Source organism: Nelumbo lutea, chromosome 3 (genome assembly GCF_056320005.1).
Source record: "Nelumbo lutea isolate HS-2025 chromosome 3, American lotus-T2T, whole genome shotgun sequence".
In the NCBI taxonomy this organism is placed as follows: Eukaryota; Viridiplantae; Streptophyta; class Magnoliopsida; order Proteales; family Nelumbonaceae; genus Nelumbo; species Nelumbo lutea.
The window spans coordinates 47893380-47920656 of record NC_142686.1 but is presented as its reverse complement, the minus strand read 5'-3'; the positions used below and the strand labels follow the sequence as shown (position 1 = coordinate 47920656).

Below are 27277 nucleotides of genomic sequence, written 5' to 3'. Positions count from 1 at the left end.
GTGACATTATATTCTCCAAGAGGCAATGCAATTATTATTATTATCGTTATTTTCATTTTCACTTTTGATCTTTGATTGATCACATGTGTAGGTATGGTTCCTTGGAGAAAATGCAAATTATGCTGCATCTGAATATGCTTGGGAATCTGCAACCCCTCCTGGTACTGCATTAATGATGTTAGATGCAGATAAAATGGTGGCTGCTGCTAGTTCTCGGAATCCCACCTTAGCAGGTGCATTAACTCGGCTCCAGAGGTGTGCTTTTAGTGGGAGCTGGGAGGTATCTATTTCAGTAAAACCCTTTTACATCTCTTTTTGAAAAGAAATACCAGAACAAAACCCCCTCTAGTTTTTCTTCACTAAACTCAACTCAACTAAGCTTTTCCCCAACTATAGGGGGTCAGCTACATGAATCCTTTTCCACCATTCCACTCTGTTTAGTTCAGTTGTAAACCAGAACAGCAACAACTTGTTATTTTTGAATTTAATCAATTATGAATCGCAAATGAACTTGCGAGGTTGTTGATTATCTACATGGTGGAAATGTTTTATTTTGTTTTATTTTTATTGGATTAGAATTTTTCACTTTCTTTGTAGTGAATGTTATAGGTGCTGCTATGTAACAGTTTTTTCTTCTATTGTGTTGGCTGCTCCAGGTTCGCATTATTGCTGCTCAAGCTTTAATAACCATGGCAATCAGGTCTGGTGAGCCTTTTAGGCTACAGATTTATGAATTCTTACATGCTTTATCATTAGGTGGAGTGCAGTCTCAATTCTCAGATATGCATCTTAGTAATGGAGAAGATCAAGGAGCTAGTGGTACTGGCCTTGGATCCTTGATAAGTCCCATGTTGAAGGTTCTTGATGAAATGTACATGGGACAAGATGACCTCATCAAGTAAGAGACATCTAACAACATTCGATGTTGGTGTTTGGTTTTACTCTCTGATGATTTGACCTTGACTAGGTTCATCATGGTTTGGCCCTGATATGTGTTTTATATGTTGAATATTTAGAGAAATACGGAATCATGATAATGCAAAAAAGGAGTGGTCAGATGAGGAGCTTAAGAAATTATATGAGACCCATGAGAAACTTCTTGATCAAGTTTCATTGTTTTGTTACGTACCAAGAGCAAAATATCTACCCTTGGGGCCAATAAGGTAATCTGTATCTTTGGCATGCATCATGTCCTTATTTGATATTACATTGTCAACATTCATATCGTACTGGGATAAAAATGAATCATTAGGACATTTGATCAATGAATAAGGAGGCAACCTCTTAATGACAAGATGAATCAAGTTACCTTGTCAAAAATGGATGAATTCTTCACTATTCCATTCTCTTCGCCTTATTTCAGCTAAGCGTTGATTATTTTATGATTCAATTTTCTTTTATATTCTTTCTTTTTTTCTTTTTTTCTTTGCATTTTTCCTGAAAGTAGATCTTTTTAGTTTCCCAAACTTATATTTGATAACTTTACTCAGGTTTGTAACACAGAATAATTTATTTGATAACATTACTCAGGTTGTCTATTACATGTGCAGTAAGATTCCTCTTCTGGACATTTTCCTACTCTCAACTGTATTACATGATTTTGGGTCCGCATTTTGAGTCCCAACTTTAATAGGGTCTAGATTAGGGATACTAGTTCTGACCTGATTAAGAACTGAACTGATTAGGTAAATACATATGCATAATAGCACATGATAAATATACTTCTCAACATTTCATACATGGCTCTCATGGTTTACCTTTAATAATTTCATATATGGTATAAAATTGTCATTTTATAAGGGACAAGATATTTTGAGAAGAGAGAACAAGACAATTAGCAGTATAATTGTCAAATTACCAAGCTAAAGGCTTGTTACTTATAATCGGGTCAGACCAGAAAAGCCTGATTAATCATAGGGTTGTTTCTGGGTCTATTGCTTATAGACCCCTAAAGGTCTAGGTCTAGGTATTTGCTCTTGATTTAAGACAAGGTTCAAAGTATCGGCATCATGTATCATATGGGGAAGCTTGGATATGGATATAAATACAGATACACATGGATATGATGGAAAGATATGGATCCACATGGATACATTAGGGAAATTCTTACAAATCTCAAAAATACATCAATAAAACTAAATCTAAGGTCATGAATAAGGTAACTTATGAAAAAAAAAACATGAATATGGTATAAACACATAAGAAATGCACACTTAATAGTTTATACTTTATATGAAGAAATATATTACAATTGATAATTCTGGGAGTCTAGAACATGTAGATATTATACAATAACTTTACTAATAATACATAAACAATATGTTTTTATATAAACAAATACATAAATCGTTACTTTTTTGCTATTTTTGTATAAATAATAACTCTATTTCTTCAAAAACCAATATGTTTTATTTGCTTATTTATTTATGATTAAAGTATTAGTTAATAACTTACAGAAATATATATTTTAGTTTAACAATATGTAAGGTCCATTAGAATTTCTAAGATACATATAATGTAAAATTCAGAATTTTAAATTAGTTGCTAAGAAAAATTATCATTTTTTACGTAAATTGATATTGGAGCAATGGGTGTGATAAATCATAAATAGAAATCATTTAATACATATATTTGCTTTTGTAATTTTTGTATTTTTCTTTTTTTTTTTTTTGAGAAAATGCATAAATCTGCTATACACCACAAATCTACATATTTTTGTGATTGAAACCCCAAAAGACATGCATCAATTGAATATGAATTATTTTCTTAGACAAAGAGCATGCCTGGTAAAATAAAAGAAAAATTACCTTCTCTTCTTCTTTTTCCATCTTTTTTTCTCTTTGTTTTGCAGGTTCGGAGAGAAGGAACAGTCCCCCACTGAGCTTAGGACAAGCAAACAAAAATCAAAAGTCTAAAAGGAATGAAAAATGAGTCAAAAATTTGAAAAGGCGGAGATTTTGCCAACTTGTGTTTGGTATACATTGGTGTTGGTCCATATCCATTGATATAACATGATACAATGCATTACACTGGATAAGGTATGGGCACGGGTGGAATTTTTGCTACTGCCCAATCCACCTGTGCCACATACCCATAAACAGCCTTATTTTCGATATTTTGAATCTTGGTTTGGGGCTAGGTGTACGCTGAGCTGCCCTAGACTTGACCCATTAATAGCCTTATTGTCATGTTTCACTAATGCTTCCGGTTGTGACAGAGCTTCATTGGACTATCAAAGTTAATTTCCTAACCCTCCCATGACCGATTTTACCATTACAATTCGGATACTCTCTATGATTCCTTGGTATCGAGCTTTGGCATTTGACCTGGCCACCGCTTAATGTTTCTTTCTTCTCTTTATACTAGGTTTTCTCCCACAAAAGTACAATCACCAGAAGTAGAGTGCATTGCCATGAACTGAACCAGCCTAGTTTATTTGACCATGATTAGAATGAAGGATAGGATGTCTTTGTTGGTGTACCCTTTAAAGTGACACAGAATTCTTTCAAATGCTTCCATATGAGGTGCCAAAGGCTGATGCATATATTAGCTTACCCCAGTCACAACATAAGAGATATCTGGTCAAGTTAAGCATAAATGTAAAAGCTTTACAACCAGTCTCTAAATATGCCTCTATTAGTAAGTACCTACCCCTAACCACAACAAAATTTATGATTTGGGTCTACAAGAGTCGGTCTAACTCCTAGTTTTCCACTATTCTTTCAAAAGTCCAAAACATGTTTCCTCAGATTTGGCAACTTCAATGCCCATAAAATAAATAACATCTCCAAGGCCTCTTATTTTAAACTCAATGGCAAGAAATTGCTTTAATTTGGTGGTCTTAGATGCATCATTACTTGTAACAACAATTTTGTCCACATAGACAATTGATACAATAAGAATTTTTTTTTTATCAATAACAGAAACTTTATTAAGACTTATGAAGCTTTAGGTACAATAAGGGGGAGATAAAGAGTCTTATCTCCCCATCAGTAAATTACAATGAAAGAATATTAAAAATTAGCCCAAAAAAAAGCGTCCCTATCCACCCCTTGCTTGGCCAAAAAAAACCCTTTTTGAATTGATATAATAAGAATTGCCACCCTTTTAATGAATAAAGTGTGGTTCTGATATGACCCAGAAATTTGACACGCAGTTCACAGACTTAGAGTAGCGTTCACACACTCGAACATCAACAAAAGAAACTAGTATTCATTCAACAGAAAACATTAACAGTTGGTCGGTTCTTCGAGAGACCGCCGGCTCTTCCAAACACTCACAATATTCTTTACTCAAAGAAAAACATACCACCCCCATCCCCCAAAGCCCCTTCTTATACTCTACTGATAGCATAACTGACTCCCTCTATAAATGCCCAGCTGGCCTAGTTATAAATGCCCAAACTCTTCTTATTCATAACTGGCATAGCTATAAATGCCCCAAGACTCTCCTTATTCCCTCCAGCTATAATTGCCCTCATGTGATTAATTGTTCAATTATTTCCCCCCCTTAGCTGATTGTTGACCTTTCCTCTTCCTGGCATTAATTGGGGCCTATCAGGTTCACATGTAACTGGTTAAGTCCAGTTCTTTGAATAACACTCCTAAACTTATCAAAATATGTTCCAAGTGATTGTTTCAGGTAATAGATAGACTTCCCTAGTCTACACACTATTCCTTCACTCTCAAGAACATGAATTCCATGTGGTAATTGTATGTGACTTCTTCCTGAAGATTTCTATTCAAAAAGGCATTCTTGACATCTCATTAAAATGGGAGCCAAGAATAGTAAGTACTTAAAAATTGCAGTGTCCAAATAGTTTAGCTATGGGAACAAAGGTTCCTTGATAATCTACTCTATACATTTGTGTGTAACCCTTATTTATTTATTTATTTATTTATTTATTTTATTGACAGATAATATAATTTCATTTCATTAATATAGATAGATATGTACAATGAGGATCCAAGAGAGGGGGTAGGCTTAGCCCCTTAATACAAATATTTCAATTGAGACCAATACAATTACCCCCTATTTACCTCTTGTTTGGCTAAAGAATTAGCAAACCCATTTGTAGCCCTTGGAACCTATTGAATTGCTAAGTCATTTCCCTTGTTAACCATTTAATCCTCGTAATAGCATCTCTATTAGTCCAAGCTGCCTTCTTCTCATCCTTTAACCAACCAACCACCACTTGGGAGCCCCCTTCAATAACCACCCTCTCCAAGTTCAATTCTTGCGTGTTTTGAACTCCATAAAGAACAACAAGCAATTCAGCTCTTGTTGAGTTCCCTATGCCAACAAGACCAAAAAATGAAGCTATTGTACTCCCATCCTTATCCCTAAACACCACTCCAATCCCCAAGGGGCCTGGGTTACCAAAACGGCTCCCATCAAAGCTTAATAAAGTTGTCTTCAGGTGGTTCCCAAAGCTTTTAAGTTTTGCTTTTCCTTGTTGACAATGCTGCGACTTCCCTCCACTTCCTTCTTAAGTAATCAAATTAACAAGGTGAAAACAGGTCTATAAATTAGATCTAATGAATCACATTTGTCATAATGCATTCCACTAGAGGTGTAAAATAGGTCATGCCGAGCCGGCACGGCATGGCCCATGGGCAGCCCACACAAAGTGCGGGCTATGTTGGGCCATGCCGCCCTCCCCTGGGATAATGTGGGGGTCAACTCGGCACGGCCCACGGCCCAGGCCCGTGCCTTTCGTGTTGTGTCGTAGGCCGGGCTGGCCCGTGGACAAGCCTTGGGCCAGGTCGGGCCATGCATCGGGCCAAAGCTATTTATTTAAAAAAATTGACAAAAAAAAAAACTTAAAATTTTAATTTTATATGAATTTTGATGTATACAATTGCTTATATATATAATAATTAAATAAATTAGTATAATAAAATAAAAAAATTATTTATTTTATTAATATATTATATACTATGTATTATTATATAATTATAATTTATATAATATTATATAAATATTTATAAATAATATATATGGGCTATGTCGCAAGCCGTGCTAGGCCAGGCTGCGGTTTGGGCTATGCCAGCATGTGGGTCGTGGACGGCACGGCCCTCTTGGTCGTGTCATGTCGGCTCAGCCCGTGGACCTAAAATCCTAGGCCCAACATGGCCTGTACAATTGTGCCACTCTTGGCACAGCCCACAAACCGTTGTGCTAGGCCTGTCGAAATTCATGCCAGGCCGCAGGCAGCACAGCCTGATTTATGCCTCTACATTTAACGATTGCTTCCATACTTCTTTCCTTTTCCTTGAATATTCTTGCATTCCTTTCTTCCCAAACTTCCCATGAAATAGTAGCTCTTGTACATCTCCACATTATTCTTCCTTTTTCCCTTGGCCAACGAAAAGTTCCAACTTCAAATAAACTGGCCAAGCTCGTAGGTAGATTCCACTTTGCTCCCAAAGAGAAGAATTATTCCCAGTTTCGCCATTTGCCTACAGGGTGTGCACCAGTTTGGAAGCAAACAAACATTTTTCTTCTTTTTTGCAACAAGTCCAGTGTATCAATATTTCCATTGAAAACCTCCCAACAAAAAGCCTCAATTTTTAGGGGAACAGGTTTACACCAAACTTCATGCACCAGGATAAAGGGAACAGGTGTAACCCTTTATAGTTAGCCTATGTTATATATTTTGATCAACCTATTTTGCACCCTATTGATTCTTTCCCTTGAGAAAGATCAGCAAACATCTAGAAGGTGTGACGCAACCTCTGTAACATTTTGAGAAATAAAAATAGTACAAACTTCCCTTACCCTTCACAATCTGCTATATGAATCACAAATTGTAGGTTTCTCTCAGAACAATAAACTCCAAAGTTGCAGTATCAAGAAAGGGGCCAACAAGCATTAGAGGTAAGATGAGGAAGAGAGAGAGCGATTTTTTTTTGGCCTGGACGGTAAATATAGGTGGAAAGCATCATCACTGAACTCCAATCCTTCACCAAATTTCAATGTAAAAAGACCAATAAAAACCCCATTATCTGTTTTTTTAGTTTTTACTAAAATTCTGAAAAAAAAAAGTAACATCATATAGCTTCACAAACAGCACCAAAATCTTCTAAAAGGAACCCTCTACCAGAATCTAGGGATTCATTCATTGCTTCTTGGTTGACCAACTACCTATAGTTGGTGATAAGAAGAACAAGATCCTGGGATTGCTTTGTTACCAAGTTGAGATTCTAAGGTTAAAAGAAGAGGAAAATAGAGAAAGAGGAATAGAAGAGGAGAGGAAGAGAGGTTTAGAATGAAAGAAAGATCTGTTAATTCAAAGTCTGGCAGTTGCCCTGTTTCATTGTCTTCTATAAAAGTAAGGAAAAAAAGAGATGTCCACTTAAGTAGAAAATACCTTGTTTTAGTTGGGTGAGGTGGGGGTTCTAAACCTCAATCTAGGATCAATTCTTGTCTTCCAGCATTTTGACATACTAATCACAGACCATCTCTGTATAAAGGGAAGAAAAAAAGAGATATGGTTGTTAAATATTTTTCCTTTTTTCTCAATATAAATGTTATGAGATCTTTCTTTTATCTGACATTATTTTTTTTCATCTCTTCCTTGCTATTTGTTACCTTTGAGGGTTCACCTTGGAATTTCTGTTGTTTTTGTCACTAGTGATTTAATCATGCATTTATTTTAACTTTGATATATTCTCCCATCTATATCTGTTTCTAAGCCCACCTTCATTATGTTGTGAGCAGCGCAAAACTCATAGACATTTATCGTACCCAGCACATAAGTGCATCAACTGGTCTGAATGATCCAGCTGTTGCTACAGGGATTTCTGACCTTGTCTATGAGTCTAAAGCAATGCCTGCTGAGCCTGATACACTTGATGATGACCTGGTAAATTCATGGGCTGCAAGCCTAGGTGATGATAGCTTGTGGGGAAATAATGCAACAGCAATGAACAGGGTGAGAAACTTAGCTGATATAGTATATAATTTTGGATATGCTATATGTTTTGAATCTAATATTATAGATTGGACTAGATGATTTGATTAAACCTTTGATATTCTCAATAATATTATTAATCAGGCCAAGATAATTGGAGAAGGTTCTAGCTCTCATAACCTTGTTGTGTTCTTGTGTTCTTGTAACTCTGCCCATGACTTAATAACATCTCTCATGGCTATGACCTTACTTCCCTTTGACTGTACAGAGGTGGTTAGGGTCCCAAATTGGCTTGCTTCCATGCATGGGAAATCTTCCCAGAGTTGCCAACTTAATATTGTTTCAGATCTCATCCTTCTTTATGTGCTTTCCATGTATCACACAGTTCAGAGGATGGATTCTTCCCATCCTCTACTGACTTATTTACTGAAGAACTAATCCATGGGAAGTTGGAAAACTGTGGGTTGTAAAGTTAAAGATATATGTAAATTTATTTTTTAACAGTATATGGTGCCCTTTAGAAATGTTTATCTTACCAGCTCTACTGACATGATTATTTTTATGAAGAACTTAGCCATGGGAAGTTGGTAAACTGTGGGTTGTGAAGTTGAAGATAACATGTAAATCTATTTTTTACAGTATATAGTGCCCTATAGAAATGTTAATCTTGCCATTTCTACATCTGTTGCTCTGGAAGTTTCTATTTAAGAGTTAACGTCTGATTAATGTTGGACAGCTTATGGAACATATTCCCTACTGTTTTTTTCTCAAGCCATCTGTGGTTTGTGTTTCTTTCTGAGATGTCTTGTTGGTCTTTCTCCACCTGGTGTTAGGTTAATGAATTTCTTGCCGGTGCGGGAACTGATGCTCCAGATGTTGACGAGGAGAACATTGTCTCTAGACCTTCAGTTGGTTATGATGATATGTGGGCAAAGACACTTTTAGAAGCTTCAGAACCCGAGGTATGAGCTTTGTCAAATCTCTTTCAGTTAGCCAAGAATAAAACAGGAAAACTGGGGTGCAGAACTGCACCAATCTCTGGAAGGCAGTGGATGAAAATAACCTAAATTTGATTTTACAGGAAGATGATGCAAGGTCATCTGGAACATCTTCTCCTGAGTCAACAGGATCAGTTGAGACTTCCATATCATCCCATTTTGGTGGGATGAGCTACCCATCATTGTTCAGTTCACGACCATCTGGTTATGGGGCTTCAAAAATCTCGGTATTGAACCACAAACACCATGGAATTGCTTATGGATCTTTTATCTACTTAAGAGAAATGGAGATGAGATTGAACTTGTGAAGTTCTTCCTTAGAACATCTTCTTCAAGATTACATTTTGAACCAATATTCCTGATCTTTCACCATGTGCTGGCTTTTGTATTCTGGAAATTGCCAGATTACATTGTTTAACACAAACACAACTGTATTATTTCATTAGCTGTATTTTATTAATAGAAGAACATAGAATAAGAAAAGAATATCATTTATAATAAAGAGAGGACTCAATTGTTAGGCTAGCATATGCTAGTAAGTTCTGAAAATCATAATCATTTCATAAATTGAAGGAGTTGAAAACAGTCCTAGAAGTAGGGACTGTGTTTGAAACAAAGGAAACTAGCAAGAGAAGATTAGAGAAGAAGAGAGAGCTGCGGCAAGAAGAGTTAGAGGATGAGAGTATCGAACGTAACCACCCTCTAACTCTCTAATACACTTTTATTAAGTTAATCTTTTAGTAATTACAAGAGAGGTCCTTAGCTGGACAAGAAATTACAAAAGAGGAACATAAAAGAGTATGGGCCCAGAATAAGGCCCATTACAGAGAAGAACATAAAGATAATATACAGTAACAGCCTATGGGCCATTCGGCCCATCTTCTCTACACTCCCCCTCAAGCTGAGCATAGATGTCAATCATGCCCAGCTTGCCAGTGTCATGATGAAGTCTTGCCTTGGAGATGCCTTTGGTGAGAAAGTCTGCCAATTGGCCTTCAGAGGTAACGAATGGAAGGCACACTTCTCTGGAGGAGACTCTTTCTCGGATAAAATGTCTATCAACTTCAATATGTTTGGTTTTATCATGTTGTACCGGGTTGTGAGCAATGTTGATGGCAGCCTGATTATCACAGTACAACATCATGGGTCTGTCATGATCAATCCCAAGTTCTTCCATTAAGGACCTTAGCCACAACAATTCCAAGACCCCATGTGCCATGGCCCTATACTCTGCTTCTACAGAAGATCTGGCCACAACAAATTGTTTCTTACTCCTCCAAGAGACAACATTACCAGCCACCAGACTGCAATATCCTGAAGTAGATCTTCTATCATCCGTATTTCCAGCCCAATCAGCATCCGTATAGGCTTCAAGTTTCAAGTGGTCATGCTTGGTAAAAAGGATTCCTTTCCCTGGAGAGCCTTTCAGATAGCACAAAATCCGTTCAGCTGCTGCCATATGAGTATCTCTAGGAGCATGCATGAATTGGCTAATGCAACTGACAGCATGTGCAATATTTGGTATAGTCATGCACAGGTACAGGAGCTTCCCAAGAAGTCTCTGAAAAACCCCTTTGTCTTCCAACAGAGTTCCATCTGTAGCTGAAAGTTTGTGACTCATATCAATGGGAGTTGCAGCTGGTCTTGCACCCAGTTTTCTAGTTTCAGACAATAAATCAAGAACATATTTCATTTGGGAAATAAGGATCCCATCCTTGGATCTGGCAACTTCTATGCCAAGGAAGTATCTCAACTCCCCCAGATCCTTAATCTCAAATTCTGTACGGAGGAAAGACTTAAGAGCCAGAATGCCTGAGGCATCATCACCAGTCACTATAATGTCATCAACATACACAATGAGATACACTGCCAAAGATCTACTTTTCTTCACAAACAGAGTATGATCCGACTGTGTCTGAACATAGCCGAATTTAACAAATGCAGCTCTAAATCTCTCAAACCAGGCTCTAGGAGATTGCTTGAGACCATAAAGAGATTTCTTCAATCTGCATACTTTTCCTTGCATATCTTTCCCATACATCCCTGGGGGAAGGCACATGTAGACTTCCTCATGTAAGTCACTATTCAGGAATGCATTCTTTACATCCAACTGATAGAGAGGCCAATCAAAGTGAACTGCCAGAGATAAAAGAACCCTCACAGATGCTATCTTGGCAACAGGGGCAAAAGTCTCCAGGTAGTCAATCCCATATGTCTGTATATACCCTTTTGCAACAAGCCTAGCCTTGTACCTCTCAATAGTTCCATCAGCTCTGTATTTAATGGTGAAAACCCACTTGCACCCAACCGGATCCTTCCCTTCAGGAAAATCCACCACCTCCCAAGTACCATTTGCATGTAGAGCATCCATTTCGGTTTCCATGGCATCTCTCCATTCTGGAATTCCAAGAGCTTCTGAGACAGACCTAGGAATGGGGTTAGAAGCAACAGAAGAAAGATAGGCAAAGTATGAAGGAGAAAGCAGGTCATAAAAAAGGTGTTTGGAAATGCAGTGTGTAGTGCACTTCCGCTTCCCTTTCCTAACAGCAATGGGGACATCAAGGTCTGGAAAAGATGATTCCAAAGGAGTTGAAGCAGTACCTGTTATCTCATCTGTGATTGGGAATGTATGAGCTTCATCTGTTGTAAGGGAAACCACTTGCTCATTCCTGGATCTCTGCCTTTGATACACTTTGGGATTATGGATAGGGCAAGGGGGTAAAGAAATAGGGTCCCCTGGACAAGAGGTATGAAGTGACTGATCCTCCCTTGACTCATTTGGTGAGGATACAGGTTTGTCAAGAGACTCAACTGGGACAGGAAGAGGAAGAGCAAAAACTTGTGACAAACTCTCCCCCTGTGGTCAAAGTCCATCCTGAGAGGAACTATAAAAAGGGGAAAGTTCATTAAAGGTAACATCCATAGAGACATGTCGGGTGCCAATCTTTGGATCAAAACAACTATATCCCTTTTGTGTGGGGGAGTAACCAAGGAAGATACATTTGTGGGCTTTCAGTTCAAACTTGTGTCTTTGCACACTTGGAATGTGAACATAGCAGGTACAGCCAAACACACGAAGAGGAATTGGGAAGAGATCCTTGTCTGGATGAAGAAGACTGAAGGGGGATTTAAACCCTAGAACCCTGGATGGCTTACGGTTTATGAGATAGGTAGCAGTAAGTACAGCATCACCCCAAAATCTTGTGGGAACATGTGAGGCAAACAAAAGGCTCCTTGCAACTTCAACAATATGTCTATTTTTTCTCTTAGCAACTCCATTTTGTTTAGGGGTTCTAACACAGGAGCTTTGATGAATAACCCCCATGTCTGAAAGATACAAGGATAAACTCTTCTCAAAGTACTCTTTTGCATTGTCAGATCTGAAAACCTTAATTCTGGTACCAAATTGAGTTAGAACAAGCTCATGAAATTGCCTCACAAGTCTTGGGACTTCATCCCGGGATTTTATTAAGTATATCTAGGTGAAGGGATGAGAGATCCATCCCATGGACGCCCAAAGATTGCGGAATAAGGGGCGAATTTCAAAAATTTTTCTCTCCCTTCAACTGGGAATCACATTCCCAATTTAGAAAATCATATTTTCAATGATCATTCTTGAACCTTAAACTGAACCAGATCTGAACCAAAAGGAATAGGAGAGAATTATACCTGATACGGAGAAGTAATATCTCCCAACGAAGGTGTTCACGCCCAAGGAAGGATCCAAAGACTGCTCCCACTGAAGATGGCACAATGCAAGATGGAGCAGAATCAGCAGTGTTCTTCCCCAAGAACTCTGTCCTTCGCAAGAATCAGTAGAATGGTACGTGAGCACAGCTTCTTTTACAATCATTTCTCAAAGAACTGATGTCAAGATCCAATCTTGACTTCTCCCACAACTGGAGATCGAACTGGCAAACAAGGCGGCAAGAACAGGGAGGCGGCAAGAGAGTATTCGCAGGGTGCAGAATTCTCTCTTCTTGATTTCAGCACTAAAGAGGATCTGATGTTATCTCCTAAAGGCTGTCGCCCCCTCCTTCTTTTGTTAACTTAAAAGATCAGCTTCTAATCCCATTAGGAGCTGCTTATCCAAATCATATTTGGATCAGCCTTCTCTTCTAGTGATAAGGATAAACCCTTATCTTATCTGCAGATTAGATTAGCTTTCTCCTAATCCCATTAGGAGGTTTCTAGATCTGAATCACATTCAGATCTGGACTCTCTGAGTGGATAGGATTAAGACCCTATCCTATCTGCTAATCAATCTCAGAATTCGCCCCTTTAATTAACTAAATAAATAGCCCAGTTCGAAATGGGCTTTAGGCCCATTAAGCTTATGTGCTCACTTAACCTTCCTAACTGCTGCCCAGTTGGGCTTCCTTGTATGGCATGGGACCCAAGCATTGATCTACACATCAGCCACATGGGTCCGGCCCAGCCTTTGTTACAAGGCCTGGTCGAATACACTATTAAAGACAGTGCACCCCCTGAAACCCATCGAATGGGCTCTATGGGCCCAACACTTACCCTAAGTGGTCCCTGGGCCAAGCCACCTTGTAACACCCAGGGACTATGGGCAGATGCAAGATTAGCCCATCAGGTATTATCCTCAATGGTCTTACACTTAACCTCTCAGCCCTTAATGATCATACACTGCTCGACAAGAGAGGACCTCTCCCTCGGCTGCAAGGAACAGTGTTGCACTCTCCACTTATATGGATCCCGGGAATTAAAACCTTTTTGCAAACATTTTAGAAACCATAATATATATACTTTTATATCTCATATAAAATATACTTTGCAAAACAAATCTCAACGGTTGAAATCGGCTACCGGCAGTCTTGGTTTCCAACAGTGAGAGTGCATCCCCGATCATTACCTTTGCCCGACAAAGGGGCTGATCTTGTCACTATGATCACTCACTCAGATGAATTCTCAGATTGTCCCAACATACCCAGGTTTTGACCCCCGCTAAGGATCTCACTGATTGGTACATCAAAGACAGCCCGATCCGACACCTAGTGCAGTATCATAATCGAGTCTAGGGGTCGGGTGTAACTTTCCAGTTTTGCCCATCAATCTCCAAGGTCCAGGGCAATACTAGAAATCTGGTCCAGCTCAAAGATTCAATTAATCCCACACTTTATGTGCCTAGGGTCTCACCCCGGTAGCTGAGACAAGCCACCCCAACCGACTTGGTGGCACCACAGTGTCAGCCTTGTCAGGATAGGTCTCCCCAGACCGACCCACTGGCTGTGAGCATTCTAAACTAACACGGGTCTCAATAAGTGTCCAGTTTAAGGGTATTACACAGAAACATACCAAGGGAACATGAATCAAATATGCACTTTTATTCATTTACAATAAACTCATAAAGTACATCAATTTTGATTGAAGCTAAGGGCATACAAAACTGTCTAACACCAGGTGAATCCAGAGAAGTCATCAATGAACAAGATAAAATATCTGTAACCCCCCATAGAGGATAAATGGTATGGCCCCCACACATCAGAGTGCACAATATGAAAAAGAAAAGATGATCTTTTATTGCTCACAGGGTAATTTTTTCTACAATGCTTTGACAACTGACAGGACTCACAATTGAGACTGGACACACTGACTTCCTTAAACAGTTTTGGAAACAAATGGCTTAAAGCAGAAAAAGGTAAATGACCCAACCGACAATGACTCAACATAATTTGACTAACAGACTCTGAAAAAGTAGAACCAAAAGCAACATTCTTGGGATGATCAAAGCATTGGCCAGGGGTGTCGAGCAAGTATATTCCATTCGCTTCATGACCACTCCCAATCACCTTCTGAGACTTCAGGTCCTGAAACACACAGTGAGAAGGGAAAAAGGTTACACAACAATTCAATGATTTGGTCAGGCTACTTATAGATAACAAATTGGTATTTAATTTAGGCACATGAAGAGTGGAAGGTAAGAGTAAGGAGTTTGTAGCCTTGACAATTCCCTTGCCGGAAATAGGGGCAAGAGAACCATCAGCTAAGGTGATTTTGTCACGGCCAGGAAGTAAATCATATGAAACAAATAAAGTGGAAAGGTTGGTCATGTAATCAGAAGCACCTGAGTCTATGATCCAAGGGGTTTTGTGTTTACCTGAGGTGGATGCATGGTTAGCGGAAGCCCTTATACCTGAGTAAGCAAAGGCAATGGTGGCTGAACTTCCAGAAGGGATGGATGATGAAGATGCACCTTCAAGCTGACTGATCATCTTTCCAAACTTCTCATATTCAGCTTTCATGGCTGCCAACTGTGCACTGGTAGATTCAACCTCTGTATCTGTGCCTGTGGCTGCATGTGCACTTCCTGTATTTCTACTATCATTCTTCTTCTGGAATCTGATAGGTACAAGATTGGGATGCAACTTCCAGCACTTGTCCTTTGAATGTTTTGGCTTCTTACAATATTCACACACCACTTCTTTCCTTCTTGAGCCACTGTGAGCTTCTGTAACCCCTTTGGGTTTAATTCTCATATTTGCAAAATGATCATTAATACCAACTCCTTGAACCTGCACTTGCCTTCTACTTTCTTCACTGCTGACCAGAGTATATGCTTGTGAGAATGAAACATCTTCCTTGGACAAGATGTTTTGCTTTGTAATATCATATTCAGAATTCATTCCTGTCAAGAACTTAAACACCCTATTCCGTTCGACCAATTTTCTGTATGTTTCAGCATCCTTAGGGGTATCCCAAGTCACAGCCTCTATCAAATCAATCTCTTGTCATATAGATCTTAAGATTGAGAAGTATGTTGCAAGTGACTTCTCCCCTTGTCTTAGATTTTTCACATCACTTCTCTATTTGTAAGCTCTAGCAACATTCAACTTCTGGGAATAAGTTTTTGCAACACTATCCCAGATCTCTTTAGCCGAATTCATCCACAGATAATGTTGGCTGATCTGTGGCTGCATTGAGTTCACAAGCCACCCAATTACAGTGTAGTTCTCTTGTACCCATCTCTCATAAGATGGATCATCCTCTGGAGGAGCCTTCTTGCTCTCAGAAATAAAACCCCATTTTCCTTTGCTACAAATATGGATTTTCACTGATTGTGACCAAGCTAAGTAATTTGTCCCATCAAGCTTGACTGTAGTTACAGCTAGTGTTCTTGTTTTCAAAGTAATCTGCCCATATTCAGTAGTGTTCTTGTTTTCAAAGTTTGAGAAATCCATCATGCAAAGTTCGGTGATAGTTCTTTTATTTTTCTGTTTCAGCCTCCAAAAGACACCCAGCAACCTCCAAACACAAGATATTTCTGATTCTAACAGCCGATGTCTCAAGAGGAAGACAAAAGAAATACAATCCTTGAGAGACCTTCTGTCGAACACTCGGTGTGCAATACTTAACAGCCCACTGTTTACTGTTTCAGCCTTCAAAGTATAGGGCACTGTTTACTGTTTCAGCCTTCAAGAAGGGGCTGGAATGTAGATGAGACTAGTACCTCTTAGTTTTAACAGTCTCAGCAACTTCCCAACCCAATAATCAGCTGAATAGGACCTCCAAAAACAACCCAATAATCAGCCATGATGGCTATTGGAGGAAGGGGAAAACTAGGTTACCTCTTGGGAGATGTGAAAGAGCCTTCTAAGGAGGACCCAACATACACCAAGTGGGTTCAAGAGAACTACTTGGTTATGGCATAGCTGTGTAATTCTATGCAACCACATATCAGCCGAAATTACTTGTGGGCAAAGACAGCCAAGGAGATATGGGATGTTGTGAAAGAAACCTATTCCCAACCCCTTAATGTTGCCAGAGCCTATCAACTGAAGTGTGAGGTGAACAGCCTTAAACAAGGAGAGAAGCCAGTTTCTGTCTACTTCTCTACCTTGAAATCCTTGTGGCATGAGATTAACCATCTAGAGACCCTTGAGTGGGAGAGTCCCAAAGATGCACAGACTCAGAAAGCAAGTCGAGACAAATAGGGTGTTTGAGTTTTTGACTGGCTTGAATTCAGAATATGACATTGTGCGGCAACAGATACTGACCAGAGATAGTGTGACCCTCTCTCAAGCATACTCCCTAGTGCATAGTGAAGAGACTAGGAGAAAAGTCATGATGCAGCCTCAGCCCCCTTTCCCAGCCCTGACAACTGTTAAACCTAAGTCAGGGGGTGATCCTTGTTGGAAGCTACATCCTCACTTGGTCCCAACAAAACTAAGAAATAAGAAGGGTAATGCTCATGTGAGCATGAACACTGATTCAGCATCCTCATCAAGCACATCCCTAGAGACCTTAGCCGCTGTTCGGGTTGCTCTCATACAGTTGGAAAAGGAAGTTGGGAGTTCAGCTCAGCCGTCTCAATCACCATCAGCCCCTGCCAAATCTACATTTGCACATTCAGCATCCTCATCAAGCACATCCCTAGAGACCTTAGCCGCTGTTCGGGTTGCTCTCATACAGTTGGAAAAGGAAGTTGGGAGTTCAGCTCAGCCGTCTCAATCACCATCAGCCCCTGCCACATCTGCATTTGCACATTCAGGTACTTGAGCCTCAGTTTACCATGCTTCAACTCTAGGTAATACTGACCACTACTGAGTAATAGATTCAGGTGCATCCGACCATATGACTAGCTTGCCATCACTTGCCCTATGACCGAGATAGAGTATCCATAGCTGATGGCTCTCTTGTTCCCATTTCGGGCAAGGGTGACATCAAGCTATCAGATACTATCTCTTTATCTTCTATCTTGCATGTTCCTAAGCTTGATACTAACCTGCTTTCAATCAATAGTATTACCAAACACATGAACTGTTCAGTAACATTTTTCCCTGACCGATGTGTTTTTCAGGACTTGGAGACGAGGAAGGTGATTGGGACTGGCCGTGAGACGAACGGGATCTATTTGCTTGGAGAGAGTTCTCGTCGGGAGGAGTCAGTGGATAAGAAGTCTTTTGTTTCTCAGTCTGTGAGTCCGGTTATGCTTTGGCATAATCGATTAGGTCATTTGTCTTTCAGGTCTTTGAAGAGTCTGTTTCCTGCTTTATTTGAGTATGTTGAATTATCAAAGTTGAGGTGTGAGAGTTGTGAGTTTGCCAAACATTGTAGAACTTCTTATTCTTTGAGTAATAAAAGGAGTAATTCTTCTTTTGATATTGTGCATACTGATGTTTGGGGCCATATCACATCTCTTCTATGGGTGGGTACAAATATTTTCTACTGTTTGTTGATGACCATACCCGCTTTTCTTGGGTCTATCTTATGCGTTCTCGGGATGAGGTTCCTGCTATGACCCAAAACTTCCATCAAATGATTCTCACTCAGTTTGGGGCCAAAATCAAAGTCCTTAGATCTGATAATGCAAAGGAATACTTTGCTAAGCCATTGACCTCCTACCTTCTTAGCCATGGAGTTATTCACCAGAGCACTTGCCCTCATACACCGCAGCAGAATGGCGTTGCCGAAAGGAAGAATAGGCACATCTTGGAGGTGGCTAGAAGCATTATGTTTACCTCTAATGTACCTATTCGCTTCTAGGGTGATGCTATCCTCACGGCAGTATATCTCATTAATCGAGTTCCTTCCTAGGTTCTTGATATGAAAACCCCTTTTTCCCTTCTATACCCAGACGGGGAGTTGTTCATTGTTCCTCTTAAAACCTTTGGTTGTACCTGTTTTGTTTAGCTTTTCGGGCCTCATCATTCCAAGTTTGAACCTAAGGCCTCCAAATGCATTTTCCTCGGTTATGCACAAACTCAAAAGGGTTATTGCTGCTATGATCCGGTTTCAGGGAAAAGGTTTGTCTCCATGGATGTCACCTTCTTTGAGGAGACACCCTATTATCCTAGGGTTTCTCCTCAGGGGGAGAGCAGTGAGAGTGGGATTTTGAGTCTCTTTCCTCAGGGGGAGCGCAGTGGGAGTGGGGTTGTTCCTTTACCTATTTCACTGGGTGATGAAGGCTGTAGTGGTGAGGGTGGTCAGAGGGATCAGGAGTTGAGAGTCTATCACAGGCGATGCAGACAGGTTGATCCTAGTCATCGGCAGTCCCGGCCAGTTCCAGTTCCTTCCGTGGCTCCTGATCCAGAACCTACTGAGACACCTTCCACTGTTGCAACTTCCCCTCCTGTGGATGACCTTGATCTCCCTATTGCCGTCCGCAAAGGGAAACGGAATTGCCAATGTCCCTATTCCAAGAACAGTGCAAGAAGCCTTATCAGTTCTAGAATGGAAAGATGCAATGCAAGTCAAAATGGATGCCCTGTTGAAGAATAATACGTGGGCACTGGTTGACCTACCAAAAGGAAAGAAACCGGTTGGATGTAGATGGGTATTCACTGTGAAGCATAATGTTGATGGCTCTATTGAAAGGTACAAAGCCCAGCTGGTCACAAAGGGGTTCACCCAGACTTATGGTATAGACTACTTGGAGACCTTTGCCCCAGTAGCCAAGATGACCACCATTCGAGTTCTGTTATCCCTTGCAACAAATCATTCTTGGCCCTTGTATGGTTTGAAGCAGTCACCTAGAGTCTGGTTTGATAGGTTCAGATTAGCTCTTGGAAAGTTCGGTTATGTACAGGCCCAGTCAGATCATACATTGTTCATCAAGAGGGTGGAGTCCTCTCTGACACTACTTGCAGTATATGTTGATGATATTGTGGTGACAGGAAATGGTAGCCATGAGATTGAGTCCCTCAAACAGCTCCATCAAGAGTTTGAGGTGAAAGATCTTGGTGCACTACGGTATCTTTTGGGTATTGAGGTTGCTAGATCTAAACAGGGGATTTTTATCTCTCAGAGAAAATATGTTCTAGATCTGTTGGCGGAAACTGGAAAGTTGGGTGTTAAGCCTACTGATACACCCATTGAACAGAATCACAAGATTAGTGCAGAGGGCGGGGAGCCTCTTGAAGACAAAGTTATGTTCCAACGGTTGGTTGGAAAGCTCCTATATCTCTGCCTCACTCGGCCAGATATCAGTTATGCAGTTAGTGTTGTTAGCCAGTACATGCATTCCTCTAGAACTTCTCATCGCCTTGCGGCAGAGAGAATATTAGCATACTTGAATAGATGCCCGGTAGAGGTATACTGCTCAAGAACAATAATCACATGAAGGTGGAGGCCTATACAGATGCCGATTGGGCTGGGAATGTTGATGACAGAAGGTCTACCTCTGGATATTGTGCCCTTGTGGGAGGTAACCTTGTCTCTTGGAGGAGTAAGAATCAGAGTGTTGTTTCCCGCTCTAGTGCTGAAGCGGAATACAGGTCAATGGCTAACGGAGTGGCTGAAATCTTATGGCTGAGATCACTACTTGAAGAGTTGGGTATTGACTATGAAAAGCCCTTAATGCTGTATTGTGATAATCAAGCAGCTATTAATATAGCCCACAACCTAGTGCAGCATGACAAAACTAAACATATCGAAGTTGATCGACATTTTGTGCGAGAGAGGGTCACATCACAAGAAGTGTGTCTTCCGTATATCACATCTAATATGCAGCTCGCGGATATCCTTAGCAAGGTTGTACCAAGGAAGAAGTTAGAGACAGACCTATCCAAGTTGGGAATGATAAATATCTACTCCCAACTTGAGGGGGAGTATAGAGAACACTGATGTGGGCCCCACAGCAGTGGTCCCCACTGTGTTTGTAGGACAGCATGTGTAGTTATTTGTTTCAGTCATAGTAGTGTCAGTTGGGGTCAGTTTGTTATTTCAGTTTTTATTTACTGTATTTGTCATGTAAGTACTAAGGGCAGATCTGTCCTTTCCTCTATGTGCTGAACATAACCTATAAATACTAAGAGAGTGGCGGCGGCAGATGTGTTAGAATCTGTCCCTCCTTTCAAACCCTTGTGTTCTTCTGTTTCTCTTCTCTTCCTTCTCTTTCTTACTTTTCTTCTGCTTTTCTAAACCTAAAATCTATTAGGGTTCAAGACTGATTGCAGTCTTGATCTTCTACTAGCACTAGAACGAGAAACAACATTTTGTTTCTTACTCCTCCAATAGACAAGATTACCTCCTACAAAAAAACAATATCCTGAGGTAGATCTTCTATCATCAACACACCCAACCCAATCAGCATCTATGTAAACTTCTATCTTCATGTGATCATTATTCTTGAATTGAACACCTCTACCTGGGCACCTCTTCAAATATGCCAATATCCTCTCAACTGCAAGTAGATGAGTAGTTCTAGGAGAATGCGTATACTAATTAACAACACTGATTGCATAACTGATGTCCGGTCGTGTGAGACAAAGATAGAGGAGTTTTCCAACTAACCATTGGAACATAGCTTTATCTTCAAGGGGCTCTCCACCCTTTGCACTGATCTTATAATTTTGTTCAATAGGTGTGTCAGCAGGCTTAACGCCCAACTTCCTAGTTTCTTCCAACAGGTCAAGAACATATGTTCTTTGAGAAACAAAAATCCCATGCTTTGACCTAACTACCTCAATACCCAATAAGTATCATAGTTATCCCAGATCTTTTACCTCACACTCTTGATGAAGGAGTTGCTTAAGAGACTCAATCTCACTGTTATCACTCCCTGTCACTACAATATCATCCACATATATAGCAAGCAAGGTTAAGGAAGAATCCACTTTCTCAATAAACAACGTGTGATCTGACTAGGCCTATACATAACCAAACTTTTCAAGGGCTTATCTGAATTTATCAAACCAAGCTCTGGGGGACTGTTTTAGTACATACAAGGCTTTGTTCAGCTAGCAAACCTTCTTTCCTGTTTCTGCACCATAAAATCCAAGAGGCAACTACATGTAAACTTCTTCCTACAAGTCTTCGTTGAGGAAGGCATTTTTAACATCCATCTAAAACAAAGGCCAAGAGTAACTGGCTGCAAGATATAATAAAACTCTGATACTGATAATCTTTTCTACTGATGCAAAAGTCTCCAAGTAGTCGATACTATGTGTAGATTAGGTCGTGACCTGCTCTGATACCATGTGAGAATTTGAGAGAAAAAATGAATTGATTGTATTGTCTTGGAAGGAGCATATATACAGCTTTAGATAGAATTACAGAGCTAACTTATAGAGTGATAAAATAGGAAACTAACTTTTCCTAGAAAACTAATTTCTATGTCAGTGGGATTCTCCAATTAATATCCTATGATTTTAGGATATCCCATGATTCTAGGAAACTAACTTATGTATGTTTCCTAAACTGATGGACCTAAAATTATGGAGAATCAATCAGAGAGTCAATCTTCTACTTTCCAACAGTATCATTTGGTGAAGTGGGATTGGGTGTGTAGGGACAAACAAGATGGGGAGGTTGGGGATTAGAAGGGTAAGATAATTTAATAAAGCACAATTAGGAAATCGGTTGTAGAGATTTGAGAGTGAAAGAGAGTCTTTGTGGAGGAAGTTGATTGCATGCAAGTACGGATTTGTGAATTTTCAGTGGGATTCAAAGGAGGTGAAGTCTTCTATGGAGTTTGTGTATGGAAAGGAATTTCACTCAGATTTCTTGAATTATGTTTCTTATATTGTTGGAAATGGGTCAAATGTAAAATTTTTGTAGGATGATTGGTTGGGAGTTGGAAAGTTATGTGAGCCATGTCCAAGATTGTATAGTTTCAGCAGAAAAAATATATCAATTACCCAATGCTATGAAGTTGTTCAGGGTTCTTTTGTTGGGTGCCCAAAATTTAGAAGGCTGCTTTTTGACCGGGAGGTGGAGGAATGTAAATTGCAAGCCACAGAGATGCAAGTAGAAAGGGGGGATGCAAGGTGGTGGAAGGAGAGTAGAAATGGAATGTTCTCTTGAAGTTGTTTACAGAGCCTTCGCAAGAAATCAAGTTGAAAAGGCAGAGGTTAAAGATATTTGGGGCAATCCTATTCCATCCAGAGTTGAGGCTTTTGTATGGTTGGTTGTGTTGGACAGCATTCTCCATCCAAGATCATATTAAAGAGCAGGGGTATTCAGTTGGCAACAAAGTGTTATTTGTGTCTGTTTGAGGAAGATTGTCTTCACTTTTGTTTTGGTCGTTGCTACTCGAAGATCATTTAGTGTTACTTTTTTATCTGTTCAAAATGGATTTATGAACTCCAAGATCACTGAAAGAATTTTTTTATCTTTGGCCCACTTTGTATGAAACCAGAAAAGCAAAGATAGTTTGGAGTTGTGTTCCTTTTGCAATTTGTTGGGAGCTTTGGAAGGAGAGTAACAGAAGAATATTTGAAAACCACAACAAGTGTCACAATTGTCTTGCTTCAATCATTGGGAGCAGGATTCTGGATTGGATCATGATTCTGCCAGATTTTCTGGATGATATCAAGGACTCTTTTGGGGCTGTTTTTTTGTCAGTGTTAGTTGGAATTGGGGAGCTGAAAGACTTGTATGATTTTCTTGTTGTATGTTTTCCTTGTTTTGTTTTTCTTTCTGCTTGTCGGGTGATTTCTAATCAACCCTTAGCTGTACTTTCCTTTAATCATTAATGAAATTTCTTTTTATTTATTACCAAAAAATATTTGATTGTAAGAGATTATATTCACACAACTCTAATTGTTTATGACAGGAGAAATTATCAGCACCAGCTGCCAGCAGATTTAGTGGTCCCTCTGTTGGTTCTGCATCAAAATCCGAGGGTCTTGGTTCTCCGGTTAGATCCTATGTATGCTTCATTCCAATTGGCTTATACTATATGATGATATCTGCAAACACTAACTATTCCATCTTCAGGCTAGAGAAGACCCTCCATCATATTCACCATCTGTTACGCAGAGATATGAGTCATTTGAGAACTCACTAGCTGGGCATGGCACGCAAAGTTTTGGATCACAAGATGATGAACCAAGTTCTTCCGAAAATCCACAGTTTGGAAAAGCACTTTATGACTTCACTGCTGGTGGTGATGACGAGGTAAGTTAACCTTTTGAGTGAAAAAGTAAAATCTAAGATACCCATGTTTTCAGCAAGAAGGATGACTCAGTGTAGTCAAAGTATCATCTAGGCAACCATCCTGGCATTTTTTGAGGCCTATCACCTAGGTGACATCATAATGGGGACAAACAAGTGATTATGCTCCCTTTCATGTATCAATACAAGCATGTGCAACCAATTTTGGCTTACTATGAGTCTCTTAATCCGTATGTGTACTTTTGCATTGAACCATGGAAGTTATCTTGTCATTTTTTATTCAAAAATCGTGTAAGCTATCATTAAATCATTTATTGATTTATTTTGTAATTTAGTAGCTTATAGTTAATATGTGATTGCATAATAGATGTGTAATTTAGTAGCTTATGTGTGTATGTATGTATGTAATGTATGGTTGTTTGTGGTTATTTATAGCAACACCTAGTTTGGGCCTAGGCATCAGATCACTTGGAATAAGATGGGATCTATGGTTCAGTTTTTCCCATCCAGCCAGGTCTCATTGAAAAGTAATTTCACTAGATATTTTAGACTGAGAATTTTTTGGGGACAATCTTTCTGCAGCTCAACCTGACAGCAGGAGAGGAAGTTGAAATAGAATACGAGGTGGATGGATGGTTCTATGTAAGTATACTAAGAGGTGTTAAAATCCATGTCATCAATAAATCTGAATTGGAATTAGTACCACTGATTTATTGGCCATTCATATTTCAGGTCAAGAAGAAACGCCCTGGAAGGGATGGAAAAATGGCTGGTTTGGTACCTGTCCTGTATGTTAGTCAATCTTGATATAATGGGAATTATCTTTACAAAGGTTTTACTGTCTCCTGTCTACATTTTATTTGGTCATCTTCTCCCTTTTCTCATACCTTGTGAGTGACGTTCAAACCCTTCAATTATTATTTTTTTTTTTTCTGTGAGAGTTCAACCCTACAATTATGAGTTCTTTATACTCTACAACTTTCCAGCTGTTGTTTTTTCTTCCCCCGTAAGCTAAACTTTTCCTCATTAGTAGGCAATGGTAGTGAGAGCTTGAGAGCTTGAGAGCTTGAATTTGACATTGCATTTCTCATCTTTAATTTCTCTTCTCCCTTTGATTCACCAAGGTCGTCACTTCCTTTTTTTTTTCTCTCCATTAGCACCCCCTCCCTCTTTTATAGAATTATCTAGTGCTTGCACCTTTTTTGGTTATGGTTCTTATTTGTAGGCAAATTTCTCCTCAGCTTTCTCTTTTTGTGTATTCAATCTGTTTGTCTTTGCAATTAATTTGCTGGCGTACTCTCACAATTGTAACTTCATACTTCTTAAATGAGTAATCACTGTAGAAGCTTGATATTTCCCCAGCAATGGTGATGGTTTTTTGTATTCAACGGAATCAATTAATATATTTCTGTTTGAAGCTTGAAAATAAATTGTTGGATCTCTCTTTTTTTTAGCACTCCAGATCCATCCAGCATTTATTCTGTTTGAAACAAACAACCAGAATCATTCAGATAATTATTTATGAGTTTTGGTGACAACAAGAACATTGCATCGTGGAACAGTGCTAAACATACATATCCATCAGATTTGTTCTAGAGTCTGCCTAGGTTGCATTAATTTATGAAAACTATTGGTCCGTGTAGTGTGTATTGGGGTGTTGGGGATTACACAGGATGGATTGCAAGATCTTTATTTATTTCTTTACTTTTCTATTCAAGCCTTAAAGGAATCTTCTTTTCTGGAGAGTGCACACAAAGTGCTTCAAGATATTCTATGAAATATCAAACATGTCCGGTGATGATTTAGAAAATTCTGTAATATATACTTGTTGAGCAATCTTTTTCAACAATGAATTTACATTTCAATCCCAGTCTCAATGTCTAATTGGAAATTGTGTCATGACCGTCCCAAATTTTGATATGGAGAGAGGTAATAATATTTTATACCAGATAATTTTGAGAAGTAAAGCAGTTCGACAGCAGAAACCATGGAGAAAGTGGAGATTATTACCTAGTTACCTGTTTTGGTAAAGTTAAATTGTCCATCTAATTAATTTTCCATCAAGAAGTAAAACATAAAAATAAAAAACTTCATCAAATCTAGGTTCAAAATGTTGATATGATACAGGGTGTTTAATTATCAGATTTTAAAGGAGTTGTGCATGGTTTAATATGGTGTATAATATTATCTATGTTCGTTCTGTATTGGTGGATATGAACCAACGTTCGTTCTGTATCAACCAAAAAATAAAAACAAAAAATAGAAAAATAAAGAATTGCTAAAATATATATATATCCATGCATTGCCTATTTGTCCCAATATTTTGAGAGTAAATCTATGATGCGGGAAAGATATGGTATGGAAAGAGTTTTGACCAATTAAAACCCACCCATGAATTTTGATAAAAAAAAAAAAAAAAAACCCTTATTTGCTACCACGTTTATGATTCCATCTTATTGGTTAGTTGTTTTTCAGATATCAGTTGAGTATATCTTGGTAGTTCATACTCTGCATAAAATTATTGAGATGTGTTTCTTGTTTGTTTATATTGATGCATTTATAGGATTTATTAGTAGTACATGCATTTGCATGGGGAAATTTTAAATTACAAAGACGAATTATTATTATTATTTAAACTTTGTATTCCATTTCTGGAATCATATGATGAATATACAACATTAGAGATTTTTCCAAATGTTTTCGATAAAATTTTGTACTTAATTTTTTTTGTGCTCCATCTTTATTTAAAATATTTACTATTCAATTATCGCATCATGAGTTTCTTTAAAAAGTTGGATCATTGACCCACCATCTAAATAATAAAATAGCATTGCTTTCTGATTAGTTTTAAATTATATATTTCATTGATATTATATAAATAATTACTTATCACACTTGATTTTTATTTGATATAATTAGTATATTTTTTATATATTATTTTGATTATTTGTACTTCTTTATTTTTTTTAAGATTTATTATTTAACTATCATATCATTGATTAATCTATTTGACCCAAACCACTAAACCACCACCCGAAAAGAAAAATAGTTTGATTTTTAGGTTGACATTAAATTTTGTGTTACATCTCCATCATTAATAAAATTATTTCTTATGTATAATATTTATTTTTGTTCAATATAATGATTGCATAATATTAGAGATGTGCCCAATATTTTATTTTTTATAAGTATATAACACTAAATATGTTCCCTTGTTTCTCTATTTTTTTTATTTTAGTGATTCTTTGTTTTTTCTGTTTTTAAAAATTCTATTATTTGATTATGATATCATTTTATTTCTATGTTGATTTTAAATTTGTATTTTCTGTTTCCTAAGCGTATCCATGCATTGCCTATTTGTCCCAATATTTTGAGGGTAAATCTATGATGCGGGAAAGATATGGTATGGAAAGAGTTTTGACCAATTAAAATCCACCCATGAATTTTGATAAAAAAAACCCGTATTTGCTACCATGTTTATGATTCCATCTTATTGGTCAGT

The 27277-nt window shown here is 38.6% G+C and overlaps 1 protein-coding gene across 4 annotated transcripts in view; it reads left to right on the top strand.

The window, feature by feature from the left end:
* Nucleotides 1-25205, top strand: part of LOC148864781 (uncharacterized) — a 140271-nt gene extending 115066 nt beyond the window's left edge. For 2 of the 4 annotated variants that reach the window (XM_088976179.1, XM_088976177.1), the window contains exons 17-26: nucleotides 92-280; nucleotides 657-898; nucleotides 1017-1163; nucleotides 7723-7936; nucleotides 8749-8877; nucleotides 8997-9140; nucleotides 23435-23518; nucleotides 23599-23778; nucleotides 24358-24417; nucleotides 24508-25205. In XM_088976179.1, coding sequence (XP_088832305.1) covers nucleotides 92-280; nucleotides 657-898; nucleotides 1017-1163; nucleotides 7723-7936; nucleotides 8749-8877; nucleotides 8997-9140; nucleotides 23435-23518; nucleotides 23599-23778; nucleotides 24358-24417; nucleotides 24508-24582 — 1464 coding nt within the window. In that variant the 3' untranslated portion in view covers nucleotides 24583-25205. Of the gene's footprint in view, nucleotides 1-91; nucleotides 281-656; nucleotides 899-1016; nucleotides 1164-7722; nucleotides 7937-8748; nucleotides 8878-8996; nucleotides 9141-23434; nucleotides 23531-23598; nucleotides 23779-24357; nucleotides 24418-24507 lie in introns of all 4 variants that reach the window. The other 2 variants (XM_088976178.1, XM_088976176.1) reach the window with 1 other exon arrangement.
* Nucleotides 25206-27277: the final 2072 nt, after the last annotated feature.